The 20,252-nt window shown below is 34.9% G+C and overlaps 1 protein-coding gene across 1 annotated transcript in view; it reads left to right on the plus strand.

The window, feature by feature from the left end:
• STAB1 (stabilin 1) overlaps positions 1-20,252 on the plus strand; it is a 1,127,460-nt gene that overhangs the window by 338,120 nt on the left and 769,088 nt on the right. The window contains exons 13-16 of the mRNA XM_053721023.1: positions 1,201-1,329; positions 8,998-9,060; positions 11,193-11,306; positions 17,249-17,302. Of these exons, the coding sequence (XP_053576998.1) occupies positions 1,201-1,329; positions 8,998-9,060; positions 11,193-11,306; positions 17,249-17,302 (360 nt within the window). The remainder of the gene's footprint in view (positions 1-1,200; positions 1,330-8,997; positions 9,061-11,192; positions 11,307-17,248; positions 17,303-20,252) is intronic.

The following is a 20,252-nucleotide window of genomic DNA, read 5'->3' on the forward strand; positions in this document are numbered from 1 at the left end:
GTCCTCTTTTCCATCAGGATCTTAAATCCTGATGGCATGGAGGTTGAACGCCTGGTTTTGAGACATAGAGGATGCTCTGACTCTGTGATGGTTACTCTGATACAGGCTAAAAAACCTGTGACTCAAAGGATTAACACAAGATTTGGAATACATATTTTGTGTGGTGCTCCTCTAAGGAATTTTCTTGGTGTTCCTTTTGGATTCCGATAATTCTTCAGTTCTGGCAGGTTGGCCTTGACCAGGGTTTATCAGCTAGTTCCCTGAAATGTCAAATGTCAGCTTTATCTGTTCTTTTTCATAGGAAGTTGTCTAAACTTCCTGATGTTCAGACCTTTGTCCAGTCGTTAGTTAGAATTAGGCCAGTTGTAAGACACATTTTTCCTCCCTGGAATTTGAACCTAGTTCTTTCAGTTCTTCAGGGTCCTCCCTTTGAACCAATGCACTCCATTGACATTAAACTGTTGTCTTGGAAACTGTTTTTTTGTTAGCTATCTCTTCTTCTAGGCTGTACTGCATACCAAATATGATTTTCTTCCAAAGTTGGTTTCTACTGATGGAACATCAATCAAGAAATTGTTGTTCCTTCTCTTTTTTCTCAGCCTGTCCATAACATAGACCATATTCTTGGGTATTAATCTCATATGTTATGAAGGACTTTAGACCATCATAATTTTACGAAAGAAAACAAAATGATGATGTTTGGAATGGTGATGTTCCACAGGCCCCCCACATTTTATTGTGCAACAGTTCTGACACCTCTTTTGCCTTTCCTACCTTTCTTTTCCTGTTCTCTACTGGGCTATACGTGAAACTAAGAGAGAGGTGGGAGGGTTTAAATGCCTTTGTATGGGTTTTTGACCTCCTCCTAGTGGCAGGAAATATATATCATATGTTATGGAGGACTGTGGAGCATCATCATTCCAAAGAAAATAATTTATCAGGTAAGCATTACATTATAGAAAGGAACATATTCTTCCCCATGTCAAAATTAATTTGTAATTAATTTGGCTTTTTTTGTTTGCCTTCATCAAATTTATCTTGGATCTAGGAAAATCTAAATAGGTTTGAATTTTATGTTTTTAAGTCTTTTTCAACCTGAATATTACGTATTAAAGTTTGCATTTATAAAAATGTAACATTTAATTGATATTGCCTTAAAAAATTATACCCAATATGTATCTAACAAAAATGTGTTCTTAGGTCTTTAAGACTAAAGATGGCAAATTTTACCAGATTTTGAAAGCTAATCAACCAGCATCCAACGGGGTCATTCATATTATTAATAAAGTCATTAAGGTGGACTCAAAGGAAAATTATGGAAACACAAAGGTAAATTACTATACTATATGTAATGCTGTTGTGACATAATAAATATAACCATGCACATTATTTTATATGATTTGACTGACTGGATGGCTGAATGAGATACCACATACCTTTGCAACCCTATTTTTAAGCTTAGTTTGACAATTTCTAAATTAATATACAATACGTTAGCTGCAATTTTTGGCAAAGTGACTAAAATGTGTGCTTACTTTATTCCTGATTGTAGTCACACTTGAAAGTGTTATAAAAGGTAATAACACAAACCACACTCTCATACACACACACACACACACACACACACACACACATACACACTACACACACTCTCATATAATACACACACCACACACACTTTCATAAAACACATACTCCCATATAACACACACACACACACCACACACTCTAGAATAACAGTACACATACCCCACTCTCACACAACACACACTCTCATACAACACAGACACATTCACATACAACACACACTCTCATATAACACACACACTCCACTTTCAAACAACAAACACACACATACCCTTACTCTCATATAACACACTCACTCTCATATAACACACACACTACACACACTCTCATACAACACACACATTACACACACTACACACACTCTCTTACAACACACACATTACACACACCACACTCTTATATATCTTATATATATATGTCAGAAATCCGGGTAATCTGTGTAAAGCCCAAAGTAATGTAATTCCCAATCTACACTATTTTTTTTTTGCCTCTGCCTGGGGAGTTAAAGGAATGCGCTCCACCAATCCTCTGGCATCCACCCCAATTGAACCTTGGGGAATGAGGTTTACAAGGGGGGCTTCGACCCCCTTGAACCAACCAGGCGGAGGCAAAAAAGATAGTGAAGATGTGGGAAATTAAAGTGCATCGTATATATGTTTGATAAATGTATTTGTCTTTGAAATGGGCTAAAAAAACAGGTATTTTTTATTTTTAAATCAAATATATAGAAGATGTGGGAATTACAGTGCATTGTATATATGTTTGATGCAGTGACTACTCTGAGTAGATTTATGATGTTACTTTGGGCTTTACCCACAGCACTCTGAGTATATTTATGGGGGTAGATTTATGAAATGTCAGACATACATGATTCAGTGTGGCGAACATGTACACCGCGGCATTGCTAAATGCCGACAGCATACGCTGTTGGCATTTGTCATTGCAGAAGCATTTCTGGTGAAATGCTTGTGCAATACCGCCCCCTGCACATTCGCGGCCGATCGGCTGACAGCAGGGGGTGTCAATCATCCCGAGGTGGCGGATCAGTTAAGGAGCAGCTGTCTTATGACCGCTGCTTCTTAACTTTCAACAAGCCTGAAGCATAATCAATCTACCCCATGATGTTACTTCAGACTTTACCCAGAGCTGCTTGGGTTATCCTAGGATTACCCGGGTAATGCTACGATTACCCAATTTTTTACTTTACCCGCAATATTTATATATATATATATATATGTGTGTGTGTGTGTTTGTGTCTCTCAAACCTGTGTATGATATCAATCACTCAGATCTCAAATCTCCAGTGCTCTACTGCTTACTTCCTCTGAGTCATAAACTTCTCACCTTAAATAAACAGTACTGATTACATAGAGCTATACTCTGCCACAATATATATATAAAATAAAATAATAATTATATTGTGCATAATAAAATACAGACCTATCAGTTCCTGTGCACAGGGGCAGACTAACATCCCATGAGGCCCCTGGGCAAAGAAAGGTTAGGGGCCCCTTCAACCCCTCCCAACAAATCCCTTCAACTCCTCCCAACAAATTTAGTAAGAGAAAGGTTATCTATACACTTTAATGTTAGATGTCAAATCAATAAAATAAAAATATATATTTACATATACATACTATATATTTGCAAACATACACAGAGGTTAAGCCTTAGCATCTTCCTTCTACTCTGCTTTCCATTTACTCCTTGGCAGCCACAGAATACTAAAGTGGTCTTCTGTGGCAGGTACAAAAAATTGTTATGGTAAAAAAAATTAAAAAGTTACAATTAACAGCACACAGGTCTGCTGTCATTGCACCACAATGTTTTGCAGAGAGTGCAGGGGCATTTAGCCACCAATCAGCAAGCGCTACCCAGGTGCTGAACCAAAAATGGGCCGATTCCTAAGCTTATACATTCCTGCTTTTCAAATAAAGATACCAAAAGAACAATGAAAAATTGATAATAGGAGCAAATTAGAAAGTTGCCTAAAATTGCATGCTCTATCTGAATCATGAAGGAAAAACGCAACCTGACCGTACTACACTATTAACCCTTAAAGTCCTGTAATCCCCACTGCAACATAGTCCCACTATTATTCCCCTAACTGCTAATCCCCAAAGACCACTAACCTAAGACCCCTTAAATTAAACAGAACAGTATAGTTGTAAAGATAAAAAAACGCTAAAAAATAAAAAAGGCCCCCTGAAAAATAAATTTTCTATAAATAAGCAACAACATAAAAACAAATATGCTAAAGATAAAGGCAACATCACACAGAATACAGAAACAAATACCTAACGTCTGTAAACATCACAAAATACAGAAACAAAAAACAGTAAACAACAACATTGCAACATAAAGAAACAAACTCCTAACACCAGTAAACAACAATATTGCAACATAAATAAACACCTAACACCAGAAAACAACAACATCACAACATAAAGAAGCACCTAACACCAGAAAACAACATAAAGAAGCACCTAACACCAGAAAACAACATCACAACATAAAGAAACTCCTAACACCAGAAAACAACAACATCACAACATAATCAAACACCTTACACCAGAAAACAACATCACAGCATAAACAAACTAACACCAGTAAACATCAACATAAAAAAATACAGAAATAAACACCTAACACCAGTGAACAACAACATCACAACATAAAAAAAACACCTAACACCAGTAAACAACAATATGATGGCAGTGGCTCCTCGTCTTTGCAGTGTTAAGAAAAATGCAATTATGTAAAACTAGAAAGTCTGTGGCTAATGTCTTCTATTACATATTAATATCAAGAAATCTGCCTAAAAAAGAAAAAAAAACTCAAAAAGAAAAAAAAACATTTTTTAAATCACAACAATACTTTAAAGACACATTATTGCATTATACAATAAAATACACAAACATAAATCATTGTATATACATCTATCCCTACAGCTCCTATAGGTTTATTAGTAAGTTGTTTTTTCTTCATTAGCAAGGTAGATCGCAGATATAAACATATAGTCGTTCCGTGGGAGATTCATGAGTGTTCCATGGGAGTAACCTGTATTTTAATGGTGAAACATCACCGTGAGTTTCCAGTATTCAACACTGCCCTCCATGTTACACATTTTTGGCCATATCTGTCTCTCCAGCTTTTCAGTGGCGAGAATTTCCATTGTGTCACTACACAGAAACATTTTTTGTTTTAGTGAGTGCACTCTCTATGGTGTGTAAACATACTTTAAATACAGCCCCCCCCCCCCCTGCCGAGATGTTGTCAGACTTTTGCCGAAACTGTGATCCCTATTATTTCCTATGGAAGACACATTACCACTTATCAAAACAAGAAGGGTCAGCCCACTTTCTTTGAATATATCAACAGTCCCATGGATTGCGAGATTGGCAAGGCCAAAAAAGCAATTTCTTGTGGGTCTGACAATGTTTTGATCGTCAGGGCCCTAGTGCATATGCATGCTATTCTAGATCTCTCAGCTAAGCGCAAAATTAAAGGATGTTTTTTTTTCACTGCATCTGTACATCTGTGTGATCACTGACCTCTACTTTTGGTTCTGCTTCTGCTGTTTATACAAAGCAGGTAACCTTTACATTGCCTGGGTTATCTAGCTCCACTTCAGTTGATTTCTCTCCAAGTAGCTCCTGATAGAGGCAGACAGAAACTTTATTCCTTTAAAAGACCATAAAAGGGGCAGTTCATCTAAAAAGTTCCTCCAATTTAAATTGTTCCTAATAACTCATTTTACCTGCTGGAGTGTAATAAATTGTTTACAAGTAGCTCCTTTACCCCTATTTTGGCCTTTGAAATAGCTGATTTAGCTTGTGGTATCCCAACCTATACTGAAAGTTTTGATACTAGAGTCTCAGCTATTGAATAGCCTAAGTAAACACAGCCAGCAGAAGAAATGACACTCCCAGTGGGGTGCAGGATAGTTAAGTAATAACATGATTATTTTCCATTGTTCTCTCTATGGGGCCGATTTATCAAAGCTTCAACTGATAATAAGATGGAATCCGCTTGAATCTTGTGTCATATTTGATGCAAATTTAATCCGCTGTAATTAACAAAGCATCACCATCGTCAAATGTTAAAATGTGTGATGTAATGTACGCTCCCGCGATCTCATTCCGACGCAGAACGATGCTTGCGTCATTCCAGATGTTTAGAATTCACATTCGACTCTATTTGACCCTCTTTCCAATTTATCAAACATTTAACAGGTACGCTCGCGTCTTTTCCTCCGCAGCGTACCTATTGTTCAAACTTCCACCCTTGAGGCCGCGAATGCCATAGAAATCAATGGGAGTCTGAAAACCCAGAAAGGTTATGTTAGATGCTGCAAGAGAATGAAGCTTATTACATATTTATGTAAATTAGAAAGTTGATTACAATTGTATACTCTTTCTAAATCACACAGACAACAAAGACGCATGTTCAGTATCAGATTCATTTCAAAAGTAGTTTTAATGACAGGTAATGTCTGTCTGGCAGGAGGACTAGTAGATATAGGGATAAAAATGAAATAGATACATTACATACTATATCTAACTTCCTTTTTTTGATCAATCTAATTTCACCATGTTTAACGCATTTAATACAAGTCCCACTGCATTTCGCACCAAATTTGACGCAATACTTCGCACCAAATTAGACGCAATACTCGAACTCCTAAATAACCCACAAACTAGTGACATTTTCCATTACTTTTGATTGGGAAATGCATAATCACATGATTTTCGACATCAGCCAATCTGATTTAAATATACATTATATACTATCACTAACAAATCAAATTGCTTGATACTTGTGTCATTGATCACTCATCAGAACTTGTAAGTGCCATTTCTTACATTGTGTATTATACTTTGAAAGTATGTATATGTGAAATTAGTATTAAAGTTAAACATTGATGATGACATAAGGACACACAGTGTAATATTTTTGACAATGATTTTAAAAATCGATTGATGTTTGATTCAATATAATCTTAAAATGATAGCTCAAAGGGATAGTCCACCTAACATTAGGCTGTCAGGAATCAGATACAGCAGAAATTAAAATCACCTCTTTACTGTCGTGATATTTTCAGGGTTTTTCTTCCTTCTCTTGAATTTCATTTTCATTACGAAATGTCATCTTATATGCCAGCCCATTTTATAATACCTGTGTAGGGGTGGTGTTTAAAACTAGACTGCAATCAGGAAGGGTTACACAGGTGCAGAGAGAAAACTGGCCCAGCTCTTAAAATATCCATTGATTGCAAATAAATACATATGTTACCATGATTACATGTTATATTCGCATATTATTCTTGCTCAGAATAATAATATATTTACACTATATACATATAGTTGTATAAATAAACACAGAGATATGACAGACAACATTGTTTAGAAAAAAATAAAATTTAGGGACATGTTAATATGTTTGGAAAATAATTCTAACATAACACACATATATATATATATATATATATATATATATATATATACATATGTACAAAGATACATGTACAAATTCTAGCAATAACAATCATTTTAAAAAAAGAAAAAAACATGAGATAGTCATATCATGATTTCTAGAAATACAAATACACATTAATTAATGTGAAAATATCACATCAGATTTTTTGTATAACAAATAAATAAAACAATGAGATATTATTGTTTGTTCAGGTATAAATCTAGCTATTTCTTGGACATTAAAGGGACATTAAACACTTTGAGATGGTAATATAAAATGATAAATTGTATATATAAAACAACTCTGCAATATACTTTCATTATTTATTTTGTCCTCTTTGCCTGTAATTCCATTCTGAAATTGTGAGCTTTTCAGTTCCTGTTAGAAATGGAAGTGCAGAACACTGTTAAATCCAGCACAACCATTGGCTGCACACTCTAGTGACCTATGTATAACTGTCCCTAATTGGTCACAGCAGAGAAGGTAACACAAGTTACAACATGGCAGCTCCCAGTGTTTTATAGACACTAAAACTTTACACTTATTTTGTCACTTTTAAAACAACTAATGAAACTTTAAAAAATACATCTACATGTTAGTCATGGACTAATCTTTTATTTGAATGCATCATTCTATCTAGCATGTATTTAGTGTTTAATGTCCCTTTAACAGATGAAAAATAAAAGATTAGCTTTAGAGAAATGTGCTTGTTCATGGACACTAATGATATGGTATAAATAAAGTTGGAAAAAACGGAATATCCGCAACATCGGTGACTCTTATTTGTCAACAGTCCGATGCTCATTGCTCCGTACTTGACGCGTGTGTTTTTGACGTACTTTTCAATAAATAAGGGCATTGTATGTGGATTTGCGGCAGCGATGTCTGGCAAGCGTATTGACTCCAGCGAACGAACCGAGATTGACGCTTTGATAAATCGGCCCCTATGTATTGAACTTTAGTTTTCCAGACAAATATAAGATAAGGAAGCCAGTGTATGTACACAAAGTAATAACATAATGAGATATGATATTCCCTGAAGCTCAACTTATTGCAATAGGCTGTGGTTTAAAAGCATAAAACCAGCTGCTTCATTTACACAAATACACTTGAAAATGCGATTTCTCATACATTCTATACTCTGCAGTTGGTATAACAAGTCATTGAAAATACATTAATAGCAAAAAAAAATACAGTGTACTTTCGCTTTAAATTTAGTAGAATTGCATACTCAACAAAAGCATAATAGTGGACTTTTAATGGCAGCATTGTCAAACTAAAACTTAGTGCTTAATTGACAATTTAAGCAGGTGTGATATGAATCTTCATAAATAAAAAGAGAGAAGCGCTCAATCTGGGAACGAACAGTAGCATAATAGCTTGTTCTATGGCTAGTTACCACCTAAGAAGCAGCCTCTTTTTGCTCAACATGTGCCTTTCACAGAGAAGAACTTTGCTGTAGCATACCAGTCTGATCCTGACTTAACAGTACAGTCCAGCCCACGAAATACCAGGCAATCCTTCTCTGAACAAGAGAAACAGCAAAATCCCAGACATACGTTTCGGCCTAGTGTGGGCCTCGTCAGTGAAGTGCAGCAGCTTCAAGGATTTATTCAACGTACAGCTCAACGCGTTTCGGCTAAAAATAGCCTTTATCAAGAGCATAAGTTAAAAACAATGTCAGAACAAAGTGTAATTCCCCATATTTTAAAAGGGAGCCAGTCATTTTTGTCCCTTAAATATAATAGGGGCTTTTCCAATGTGACCCTCTACAGACAAAGGTGACTGTGCATATGAGATATCACATATACGGTTTTTATTTCTTTCTAGTGACTAAAATCCTTTTGTTATTCTTAACATGAAAAAATATTTGATAAACAAAAACATTTTGCTTTAATAAATATGTGTTTCATTTGTTTTTTCCTTATTCAGATGACCATTGGTGACATTCTTGCTAAAAGAGAAGAGTTTAACAGATTTGAAACAATGCTTGAGGTAAGTTTATGAGAGTTACTATTTATAATTACAGATATAAATTCTTGTGATAATGTGGCTGGTAATAGGAGCTAGAGCTGTATATAATTAAAGGGACAGTCTACTCCAAAATGTTTATTGTTTAGAAAGATAGATAATCCCTTTATTACCCATTCTCCAGTTTTGCACAGCCTTTTAACTCTGTTATTATCTTGTATCTAAGCCTCTTCTGACAGCTTCCTGATCACATGACATTTTATTTATTATCTATTGACTTGCAGTTTAGCCAATAATGCTGTGTCTTGCACAACTCCACGGGCATGAGCACAATGTTATCTATATGGCCCACATTAATTAGCAGTCTCTTATTGTGAAAAGCTAATAAAAAATCATGTGATAAGAGGCTGTCTGTAGTGACTTAGAAATAGGCAGACATTTAGAGGTTTAAATGTTATAAAGTATATTAATATAACAATGTTGGTTGTGCAAAGCTGGGGATTTGGTAGTAAAGGCGTTATCTATCTTTTTAAACGATAACAATTTTAATGTAAACTGTAGATGTTTTTCAGACTGTATAAACCACTAGTCAAAAGTTTTAGAACACCTCCATTTTTCCATTTGTTGAAATGTAAGCATTTCAAGTACTGTGTATAACCTGAAATGTGAGAAAGGTAAGAAGTAAACTGCCAGAGGTTAAAGAAACAAGTTTATAGTTTACCAAAAATAATGTTCATTTCAAAGTTATAAACAAGGGCCTTTTTTAGGTAACAAGTAATGGGTTAACAACTTTAGCTGTGCTGCAGTAATGGAAGTAAATTAGGCTTTGAAAGTTGGTGAAAACAATTACAGGTGTCCCAACATTTGTTGATTACTGAGAAACCCTCTGTCTGTATAAAAACAGTGTTGAACAGATTGTGTTACTATACCCTCTTAAGCATTATGTGGGCAGTTTTGTACTGCATGAACTAGTGAATTTCTTAACATAATGGCGAGAAAATAGCAATTAACAAAAGAAGACAGATAGACCATTATACCCCTTGAAAGTCAGGGGTACATCTTACAACAAGACCCAAAACATACCTCCAGACTATGGCCTCTATTTATCAAGGTCTGGCGGACCTAATCCGACAGTGCGGATCAGGTCCGCCAGACCTCGCTGAATACGGAGAGCAATACGCTCTCCGTATTCAGCATTGCACCACAAGAGCAGCTGGTGCAACGCCGCCCCCTGCAGACTCGCGGCCAATCGGCCGCCAGCAGGGAGGTGTCAATCAACCCGATCGTACTCGATCAGGTTGATTTCCAGCGATGTCTGTCCGCCTGCTCAGAGCAGAGTTCCTTGAGTTGTTTTTATAGTAAATGCAGTAACGACCCCAGAATCTTTTGACTTCCTATGTATTTGGCTTCATCGTAGCCTAGGTGTAGTGAACCTTGTGCTGAAATATAATTTGTTCCTTTAAACTTTAAGCAATATCACATGAAGACTCTCCTGTATGTATGTGTTGTATGTCTTGGCATGGTTTAGGACAAATTTTACCCCCGCCTGTCTATCTCTCAAATCCATGTTACAGGGTTTACCTGAACTGAAGAAGGGAGAAAGAGAAAAGTTATATATAGTGGAAAGGGAGGTGTCAAAAAACCTCTGGTGTTTTTTCCTAGTGCAAATAGGAATATGCCTTTCAGTACTGATTGTGATATTATGTTGAGTCTAAGTAAATTGACTTTTTTGTAAACACAATTGTGTTTAAGAGCAAACATTTAATTGATGTGATTATTTGGCAGGTGGTATATTTTTGTGAAGCATATGTTTAGTAGGAGGGGAATAAATAAACTGGGGAATCCCTAGTTTTGTAATTATAACAAACCTAGTAAAAAATGACTCATACTTAAACTTGTACCTCCAACTTCATGAACACTTTGAACCATAATATGTATAAAAAGATAAGGCGGATGATGAATGTTTTACTTCATTCATTGAGTCATGACAGATTTAGAGATATTTGTATATTTTACATGGTGCTACATAATTTCTTTTCATGAGACTAAAAATACCTTACTGTCATGGATACATGTCCAAATTGAAAATTAATTTAGCTAGATTTAATTGGTTTTATTGATTCATTGATTTATTTATTTACTTTTTGTATTTGCAGAACTGTGGGCTTCCCCCAATATTAAATAATCCAGGATCTTTTACAGTGTTTGTTCCAACTAACAAAGCTGTGGATGCATTAAGAGATGGGAGGCTAATCTTTCTTTTCACTCAGGTAAACTGAAGTCACTTATCAGTTGGGTACTAAAGCAAGTCCACCAGTCCTTTTTTTTATTTATAGACTTTAACTTGCTTTAAAAGATTATTAAAGCAAGATATACAAGTTTGTAGACAAGTACTCTTGAAAAAAATAATTGAACAGATATATCACTACAAACGTAGAGGATAAATAGGTTATGAAAACACAACCCTTATCCCACGCCACTAAACAACTTTGGGTAACCTGCATCTATTTGTTGCTGAAGTCAAGGCTTCACACTCCTCCCCATAGGCATTCCCCCCTCCTTGTTCCCAAGGATCACCTCCATAAGAAGTGATGGTGTTTAGCCGTATAAAAAAAACTGAAACCCTCCCAGAGATGAATAATAATGTTCCTAGCACTCTAGTTAGGTAGCCACGCTCCAAAGTCAGGGCTAGATCTCAAGTGGCGCACACATTTTTCTTTTGCTCATGCTCAAACTTTGCTACAAGTAATCTTTTAAGTCTGGCGGGTTAGCGCTCGTATTAGAAATTTAAAGTAAAATTTGTGTGCGCAAGCTAAAACCAATATCCCCTGACATCTGGACTTCGGATATAGTGACCACATTATTTTGTTCTCCCCATAGACTTTAATGGAGCATGTTTTAAAAAACAATCCTAACATTTATTGCTTGCATGCTAACCTGACACCGCATTAGATGAACAACGCTAAAGCCGAAGGTAATTATGAAAATTTAACATTCCAATTTTCTTCACATAGAACTTATTATTTATATATATATATATATATATATATATATAAATGTTTTTGTTTGTAAAAATATGTATCTATACCTATTTATCTTTATGAATATATAGTGTATATATATATATATATATATATATATATATATATATATATATATATGGGGGTGTATTCTTCTAAGTGAAGATTATTGGAATATTAAATAATAAATAAACATAGTAAAGCAATCATACAAATTAAATTTAATTAAAAGGTATTTGATTGGAAAGGGCTCAAAAGTATGTATGTGTATAAATATATACGTGTGTATGTGTATATATACAGTGTATGTATATATATATATATATATATATATATATATATGTGTGGGTGTATTCTTCTAAGTGAAGATTATTGGAATTTTAAATAATAAATAAACATAGAAAAAAAATAATACAAATTAAATTTAATTAATAGGTATTTGATTGGAAAGGGCTCAAAAGTATGTATGTGTATAAATATATATATGTGTGTATGTGTATATATACTGTGTGTATGTGTATATATACTGTGTGTATATATATATATATATGTATATATATATATATATATATATATATATATAAAATGTATGTGTGTGTATATATGTATTTATGTGTATATATGTATTTATGTGTATTCATATAAATATACATATTTACACATATAAACATATAAATACACATGTATATACACACACACGCACATATTTAGACATATATACAATATAAACACCCATACTCACACACTAATCTAATCACATTTATTCAAGTGCGCTAAACTTGACATGAATTATGAAACATCACATTCCAATGTTCTTCACATACAAAACAATGTACTTTTTATTGTAAATACATATTTCTTTATATATCTACAGGTATATATACCTATACCTGTATATCTATTCCTATAGATATATAGGTATGGATATGTATTTTACATGAACGGTATCATATATATATATATATTTAGAAATATATATTTAATAATAAAGTACATTATTTTCTATGTGAAGAACATTAAAATTTAAAATATGCATAATGTGCTTTGTGGTTTGCAATTTAGGAGTAACACGGTCGGGTTAGAGCACATGAAGAATCGCTGTCTTTAATATGCGTTACTGAAATATTACATATAAGCTATTAAAAATATTAACAACAAATATTTAAAATTATTATACATACTGTAAAATATTGTAAATAATCCATAGAGTATATTTTTTACAGAATGTATAATAATTTAAATACATTTTTTATAGTTTATATTTAATATTTCAATAATGCACATTAAAGGTGACAATTCTTCATGTGCGCTAACCCGACTAGAGCAGCTTCCATAGGCTCCAATGTGAAAAGCATATACATATTTATTTTCAGGGAACACACAGCAATATAAAGGCATTTTTCTGTATGTTTTCTTACAAAACTTGCCAACTTTAACCCCTAAAAACTGCTATGTGCAGTTGTTTTTTATTTAAAGAAAAAAAAAAGCTACTTTTTTCAATAAAAAACTTGGATTCTCTTATCTGATCTCTAGTTAATTTTTGGAGTGCAGCTTATAATGGCTGGTTATTTTTTGCGCGCCCACACAAAAAAACATTTTCTTCTAAATAAAGGACAAAAGTATTTGAAGTATTTATATTGAGAAAAAAAAAACAACAACAAAAAGCATTACATTTGTTTAAAATGGATAATTTATTTGTCTAGGTGTTTGACTGGGTAAACATATAAACACATTTGGATTTAGTGCTATCAAACAATACAGATATAATATCAAACATAGAAGTTAAAGAACATTTGGGTAACAGTGATCATAACATGGTCACATTTGAAATCTATTTTCAAATGCAGTGTTTTAAAGGCTTAACTAAGACTTTTAATTTCAAGAAAGCAAAATTCAACGATTTAAGGAAATCATTAAATAATATAAATTGGGACAATGTATTTTCTAATAAAAATACAGAGAATAAATGGATAATATTTAAAAATGTGTTAAATAAATATACATATCAACACATACCATATGGTTATAAAAGTAAAAATAAAAAAACAAAGCCATTATGGCTAAATAAAAATGTGTTAAGAGAAATTAGGAAAAAACGTAGGGCATTTAAATTATTAAAAGAAAATAGTACAGACTCAGCATACAATATTTATAAGGAATGTAACAAAGCATGCAAAAAAGCAATCAAATTAGCCAAAATTGAAAATGAAAAATTAATTGCTAAGGATTCTAAGTCTAACCCTAAAAGGTTCTTTAAGTACATAAATAGCAAAAAATCTAAGAAGGATAATATAGGTACATTAAAATGTGTGGAGGGTAGCATGATAAATAATGACAGGGAGAAGGCTGAGGTACTAAACCAGTTTTTTTCTTCAGTATACACAAGAGAAGAACCATTGAATGATACTTTTGAACATAATAGAACATGCCAGTCCATACCACTAACTGGGTTTTGTTTAGAGGATATCAGGAAAAAACTGGAAAATATTAAGGTAAATAAAACTCCAGGCCCAGATGGAATACACCCAAGGGTGTTGAGGGAACTTAGCACTGTTATAGACAAACCTTTACTCTTAATTTTTCAAGACTCATTATCCTCAGGCATGGTACCCCAGGATTGGCGTAAAGCTGATGTGGTGCCACTCTTCAAAAAGGGAAGCAGGGATGATCCAGGAAGCTATAGACCAGTTAGTCTGACATCAATAGTGGGGAAGATATTTGAAGGGATTATAAGGGATTATATTGATGAGCATATTCGTGTAAACAAGATTATGAGTTCTAATCAGCATGGCTTTAGGAGAAATAGATCATGTCAAACTAATCTGATTAGATTCTACGAGGAAGTAAGTCAAAATATAGATAAAGGGGAATCAGTGGATGTGATATACTTAGATTTTGCAAAGGCATTTGATACAGTGCCACATGAGAGATTAATGCACAAAATTAAGGGACTGGGAATAGCTGAAAATGTTAGCTCATGGATAAATAACTGGATAAAAGATAGGGAGCAACGAGTAGTAGTAAATGGATCATACTCAGATTGGACAAAGGTAATCAGTGGCGTCCCCCAGGGATCAGTACTGGGCCCTGTTCTTTTTAATATTTTTATAAATGACTTGGAGCAAGGATTAAATAGCGACATCTCTATTTTTGCAGATGATACTAAGTTAAGTAAGGTCATAAGGTCAGAGCAGGACGAACTGTCTTTACAAAGGGATTTGCTAAAATTAGAACTATGGGCAAGTGAATGGAAAATGAGATTTAATACGGAAAAATGCAAGGTTCTACATTTTGGAAGTAAAAATAAGCAGGCTACGTATTTTTTAAATGGGACAAGACTTAGCCAAACACAGGAGGAAAGGGATTTGGGAGTAGTAATAGATAACAAGCTAAAGATGGGTGCACAATGCAGGGCAGCGGCTTCAAAGGCTAATAAGATACTAGCATGTATTAAAAGAGGTATTGATTCAAGGGAGGAAAGCATAATTCTGTCATTATATAAAGCCCTGGTAAGACCTCACCTTGAGTTTGGAGTGCAGTTCTGGGGACCAATTGCTAAAAAAGATATTGCAGAACTAGAAAAAGTTCAGAGAAGGGCCACAAAGCTAATAAGGGGATTGGAGAAATTAACCTATGAGGAGAGGCTAGCCAAACTGGGTCTGTTTTCTTTAGAAAAAAGGCGCTTGAGAGGTGACATGATTACTTTATATAAATATATTCAAGGCCCATATACAGAGATGGCAGAAGCTCTGTTTATTCCAAGAAAATTGTTTCTGACAAGAGGTCATAAATTAAGGTTGGAGGAAAGGAGATTTAATCTCCTGCAACGGAAACGTTTTTTCACTGTGAGAGCAATAAAATTGTGGAACTCATTACCAAAGGAGGTAGTGAATGCCAATACCATAGATACATTTAAAAATAGTCTGGATAAGTTTCTGTATACTAACAAAATTCATGGATATGATTGCTAGTATTAAATGGGTCACATTTTAATGGGGTTATTTAAGCTTAACTGGAGCTTTTTGTAAGTATTTTAGATTTGTATAGGTTGAACTCGATGGACTTCAGTCTTTTTTTCAACCTTATCTACTATGTAACTATGTAACTATTTATACACATTTTTACACAAAAATATACACATACATATATATATACTTCTGAGCCCTTCCCAGTTAATGACCTTGATACCTGATCTTATTTAAACCCTTTCTGAATATTTGAGTAATTAATATTATACATTGCATATGTTTATTGATTTTTCCTAACTTCTAGTGGACTACTTACTTTTATTTTTATTCTGGGCTAGTAGCTTTTAACTATATATGTAAGTATAAGTGTAATACTTTATTTTAATAAGTTTTACATGTGTTTTGTTAAACTTCCTAGCCCTAACACTTTAGTTCAGGTCTCAAGTCATGCCAACTTTTTTAATGCTGTTATGTATTGCACTTAACCCACCCCCATAAAAAAATGATATAATTACAATTAGTTATATTATATATTATAATATATAATTATATAATACTGCGATATGCTCAGGAGCCTTTGCATTATGTATATATTGCAAACACTGCTGACAAAGTGATCAAGACACGCGTCCCTACCTATGCTGTCATGGAAAAGAGTGAGGTTTCAATCAAGAGGATAGTGTGCATTTGATAACAGAATTTACATTTTTTTTTACACTCTGATCTGATCTAAATCATAAGAGGTCAATTTATCAAGCTCTGTATGGAGGTTGATGCCCCGTGTTTCCGGCGAGCCTTCAGGCTCGCCCGAAACAGAAGTTATGAATTAGTGGTCTAAAGACCGCTGCTCCATAACCTGTCCATCTGCTCTGAGGCAGTGGACAGAAATCAACCTGATCGAATATGACACCCCCTGCTAGCGGCCGATTGGCCGCAAATCTGCAGGGGGCAGCATTGCACAAACAGTTCACAAGAACTGCTGGTGCAATAATAAACGGCATTTATCGATGTGCGGCGGACATGAAACACTACATCGTATCATGTCCATCTGCACAATAATAAATTGACCCCTAAAAGTTTAAGTCTGATTTCCATATTTTAATTAAATCAGAATCATTGTGCTAAAAAGTTATCACTGCAAGCCAAAGCAACATAAACATTACTTTGCTTATTAATACAAAACTGAATTGTCATATATATGTAACATAAATGTTTTCTTTTTAGGCAAAACACAAACTCTTGGCATTGGTAAAAAACCATATTGTCTCATCAGCAGCTGTAAGTTGTTATTTATATACAGTTATTATTTTGTATATATGCTGTTTTATGAATTTTGATGCAATTCACTACATGCAGTAAGGAGAAATCTTTCTCTCCATTTCAATTTTACATTTTTATTTTTTTTGGTTTAATCATAATCTATTGTTTGAAGGGACATGAAACCAAACCCAGATAAAGCATGTGATATTAAACAACTTTCCAATTTAATTCTATTATCTCATTTGTTTTGTTCTCTTGGTATTTCTTGTTGAAAAGAAATCTATGTACGCTCAGGAGCTGCACATATATGTCTCATGCTATTGGCTCACCCAATGCGTTAACTAACTCCCAGTAATGCATTACTGCTTCTTCAACAAAGCATACCAAGAGAATGAAGCAAATTAGATAATAGAAGTAAATTTAAAAGTTGCTTAAAATGGTATGCTTTATCCGAATCAAAAAAGAAAAAAATTGGGTTTTATGGGGTCTATGGGGGAACCATGTCCGCCGTACATCGATAAATGCAGACAGCATATGCTGTCAGCATTTCTCATTGCACCAGCAGTTTTTGTGAACTGCTGGTGCAATACCGCCCCCCCTGCAGATTCTGTGTCAATCAGCCCGATTGTACATGATCGGGTGGATTGCTATCCGCCTAAGAGAGCCTGAAGGCTTGCGCGGAAACAAGGGGAACAGGGGCCATTCGGCCCTTGTTAAATAGACCCCCATGTCCCTTCAATAATAATTATTGGTAAGTTAATGTTCGCTGGTGAACTGTTTTCAATGTCTTTGCAATCACAATTAGCCATTTTTATATCAACAGCACCTTTTTCATGATTGTTTTGGTTAAAACTTATCCTATACTTCCCATGCGCCATTTGTGTCGCTGATCCCTTTCCAAATTCTTGATACTTGACACGTTTACAGAACTATTTTTCACTTCCCTTATTCTACAGCTAAAAGGACATAAGAAACCCTGGACAACACCTTTTTTACTCATTACCCAGTACCCCAAAAGTAACAAAAATGTAACAATGTTTTTGCTTATGGGAAAAAGTCACTGAAATGAACCCCACCATAGTGGATGACATTAGGAAGTAGGCATCGGCATTCAGATAATTTGTTATGATCCGAATGGTGAGGAAAGCAGCCACTTGCGGCATTCAGCTCTTTTTGGAGCCACATTTATTCTTGTAAAAGTAAAACACACTAAGATCTGGTTCTGCACAGTTTGACAAGGAGAAATGCGCAAATGGCCATGCCTATTAGGAAGCAACATCACCAAACAGATAGTTACTACTTCTCAATTATCCCAAAAAACATAGATGCCTAGTATACTGATAATGCCATGTTCAAATCCCTTACAAAGGCATACACGCATATCTTTCATATCTCTACAGTTTTACAGCAATGCTGGATAATTTGCGCATCACCACACTTTATTAAAAGGGTCAATTAACATACAGGCCCATCTGTAATGTTATTGTTAAACCCATGAAACCACCAATTTGTAATTAACCCTGATCATTTGGCTTTTGGATTAGGAAATTGTAAGATTTGCAGCATTTTAGGATTTTGATCACTGGAAAAACATACTGACAAAGTTCAGATCGTATTATCTATTGAAAACAAGCTCAAGATTGTGATCCACCTTTTTATTTGGCACAGGCATTATTTGTGTGACCCATATAAAACTCCTGGATTTTAGTGAATGAATAACACAATCAGTATGTCTATATTCCACGTTTTACAAATAATCGGCTAGATTACGAGTCTTGCGTTAGCCATAAAAAGCAGCGTTGAGAGGTCCCAACGCTGCTTTTTAATGCCCGCTGGTATTACGAGTCTGGCAGGTACAGGTGTACCACTCACTTTTTTTCCACGACTCGAGCATACCGCAAATCCCCTTACGTCAATTGCGTATCCTATCTTTTCAAAGGGATTTTCCTAACACCGGTATTATGAGTCTAGGAAGAAGTGAGCGGTAGACCCTCTCCTGTCAAGACTCCTACCGCATTTAAAAGTCAGTAGTTAAGAGTTTTATGGGCTAACGCCGTAACATAAAACTCTTAACTAAAGTGCTAAAAAGTACATTAACACCCATAAACTACCTATTAACCCCTAAACTGAGGCCCCCCCACATCGCAAACACTATAATTACATTTTTAACACCTAATCTGCCGAACCGGAGATCGCCGCCACTATAATAAATGTATTAACCCCTAAACCGCCATACTCCCGCCTCGCAAACACTAGTTAAATCTGCCATCCCCAACATTTGATTGAGCTTGCATTCTATTGGCTGTTCCAATCAGCCTATAAAATGTGAGCTCAATCCTATTGGCTGATTGCATCAGCCAATAGGATTTTTCCTACCTTAATTCAAGGGTTGCCATCTTGGATGACGTCATTTAAAGGAACCTTCATTCTTCATTTGGATGTCGTTGGAAGAGAATGCTCCGCGTCAGCTGGCTTGAAGATGGACCCGCTCCGCTCCGGATGGATGAAGATAGAAGATGCTGCCTGGATGAAGACTTCTGCCCGTCTGGAGGTCCTCTTCTGCCCGGATCGGATGAAGACTTCTGCCCCTCTGGAGGACCACTTCTGCCCGGTTGGGTGAAGACGTCTCAAGGTAGGGTGATCTTCAGGGGGTTAGTATTAGGTTTTATTAAGGGGGGATTGGGTGGGTTTTAGAGTAGGGTTGGGTGTGTGGGTGGAGGGTTTTAATGTTGTGGGGGTATTGTATTTTTTTTTATACAGGTAAAAGAGCTGATTACTTTGGGGCAATGCCCCGCAAAAGGCCCTTTTAAGGGCTATTTGTAATTTAGTATAGGGTAGGGCTTTTTATTATTTTGGGGGGCTTTTTTATTTTATTAGGGAGATTAGATTAGGTGTAATAAGTTTAAAAAAATTGTAATTATTTTATTATTTTTTGTAATTTAGTGGGTTTTTTTTTCCGTACTTTAGT

Source organism: Bombina bombina, chromosome 7, assembly GCF_027579735.1.
Source record: "Bombina bombina isolate aBomBom1 chromosome 7, aBomBom1.pri, whole genome shotgun sequence".
Classification (NCBI taxonomy): domain Eukaryota; kingdom Metazoa; phylum Chordata; class Amphibia; order Anura; family Bombinatoridae; genus Bombina; species Bombina bombina.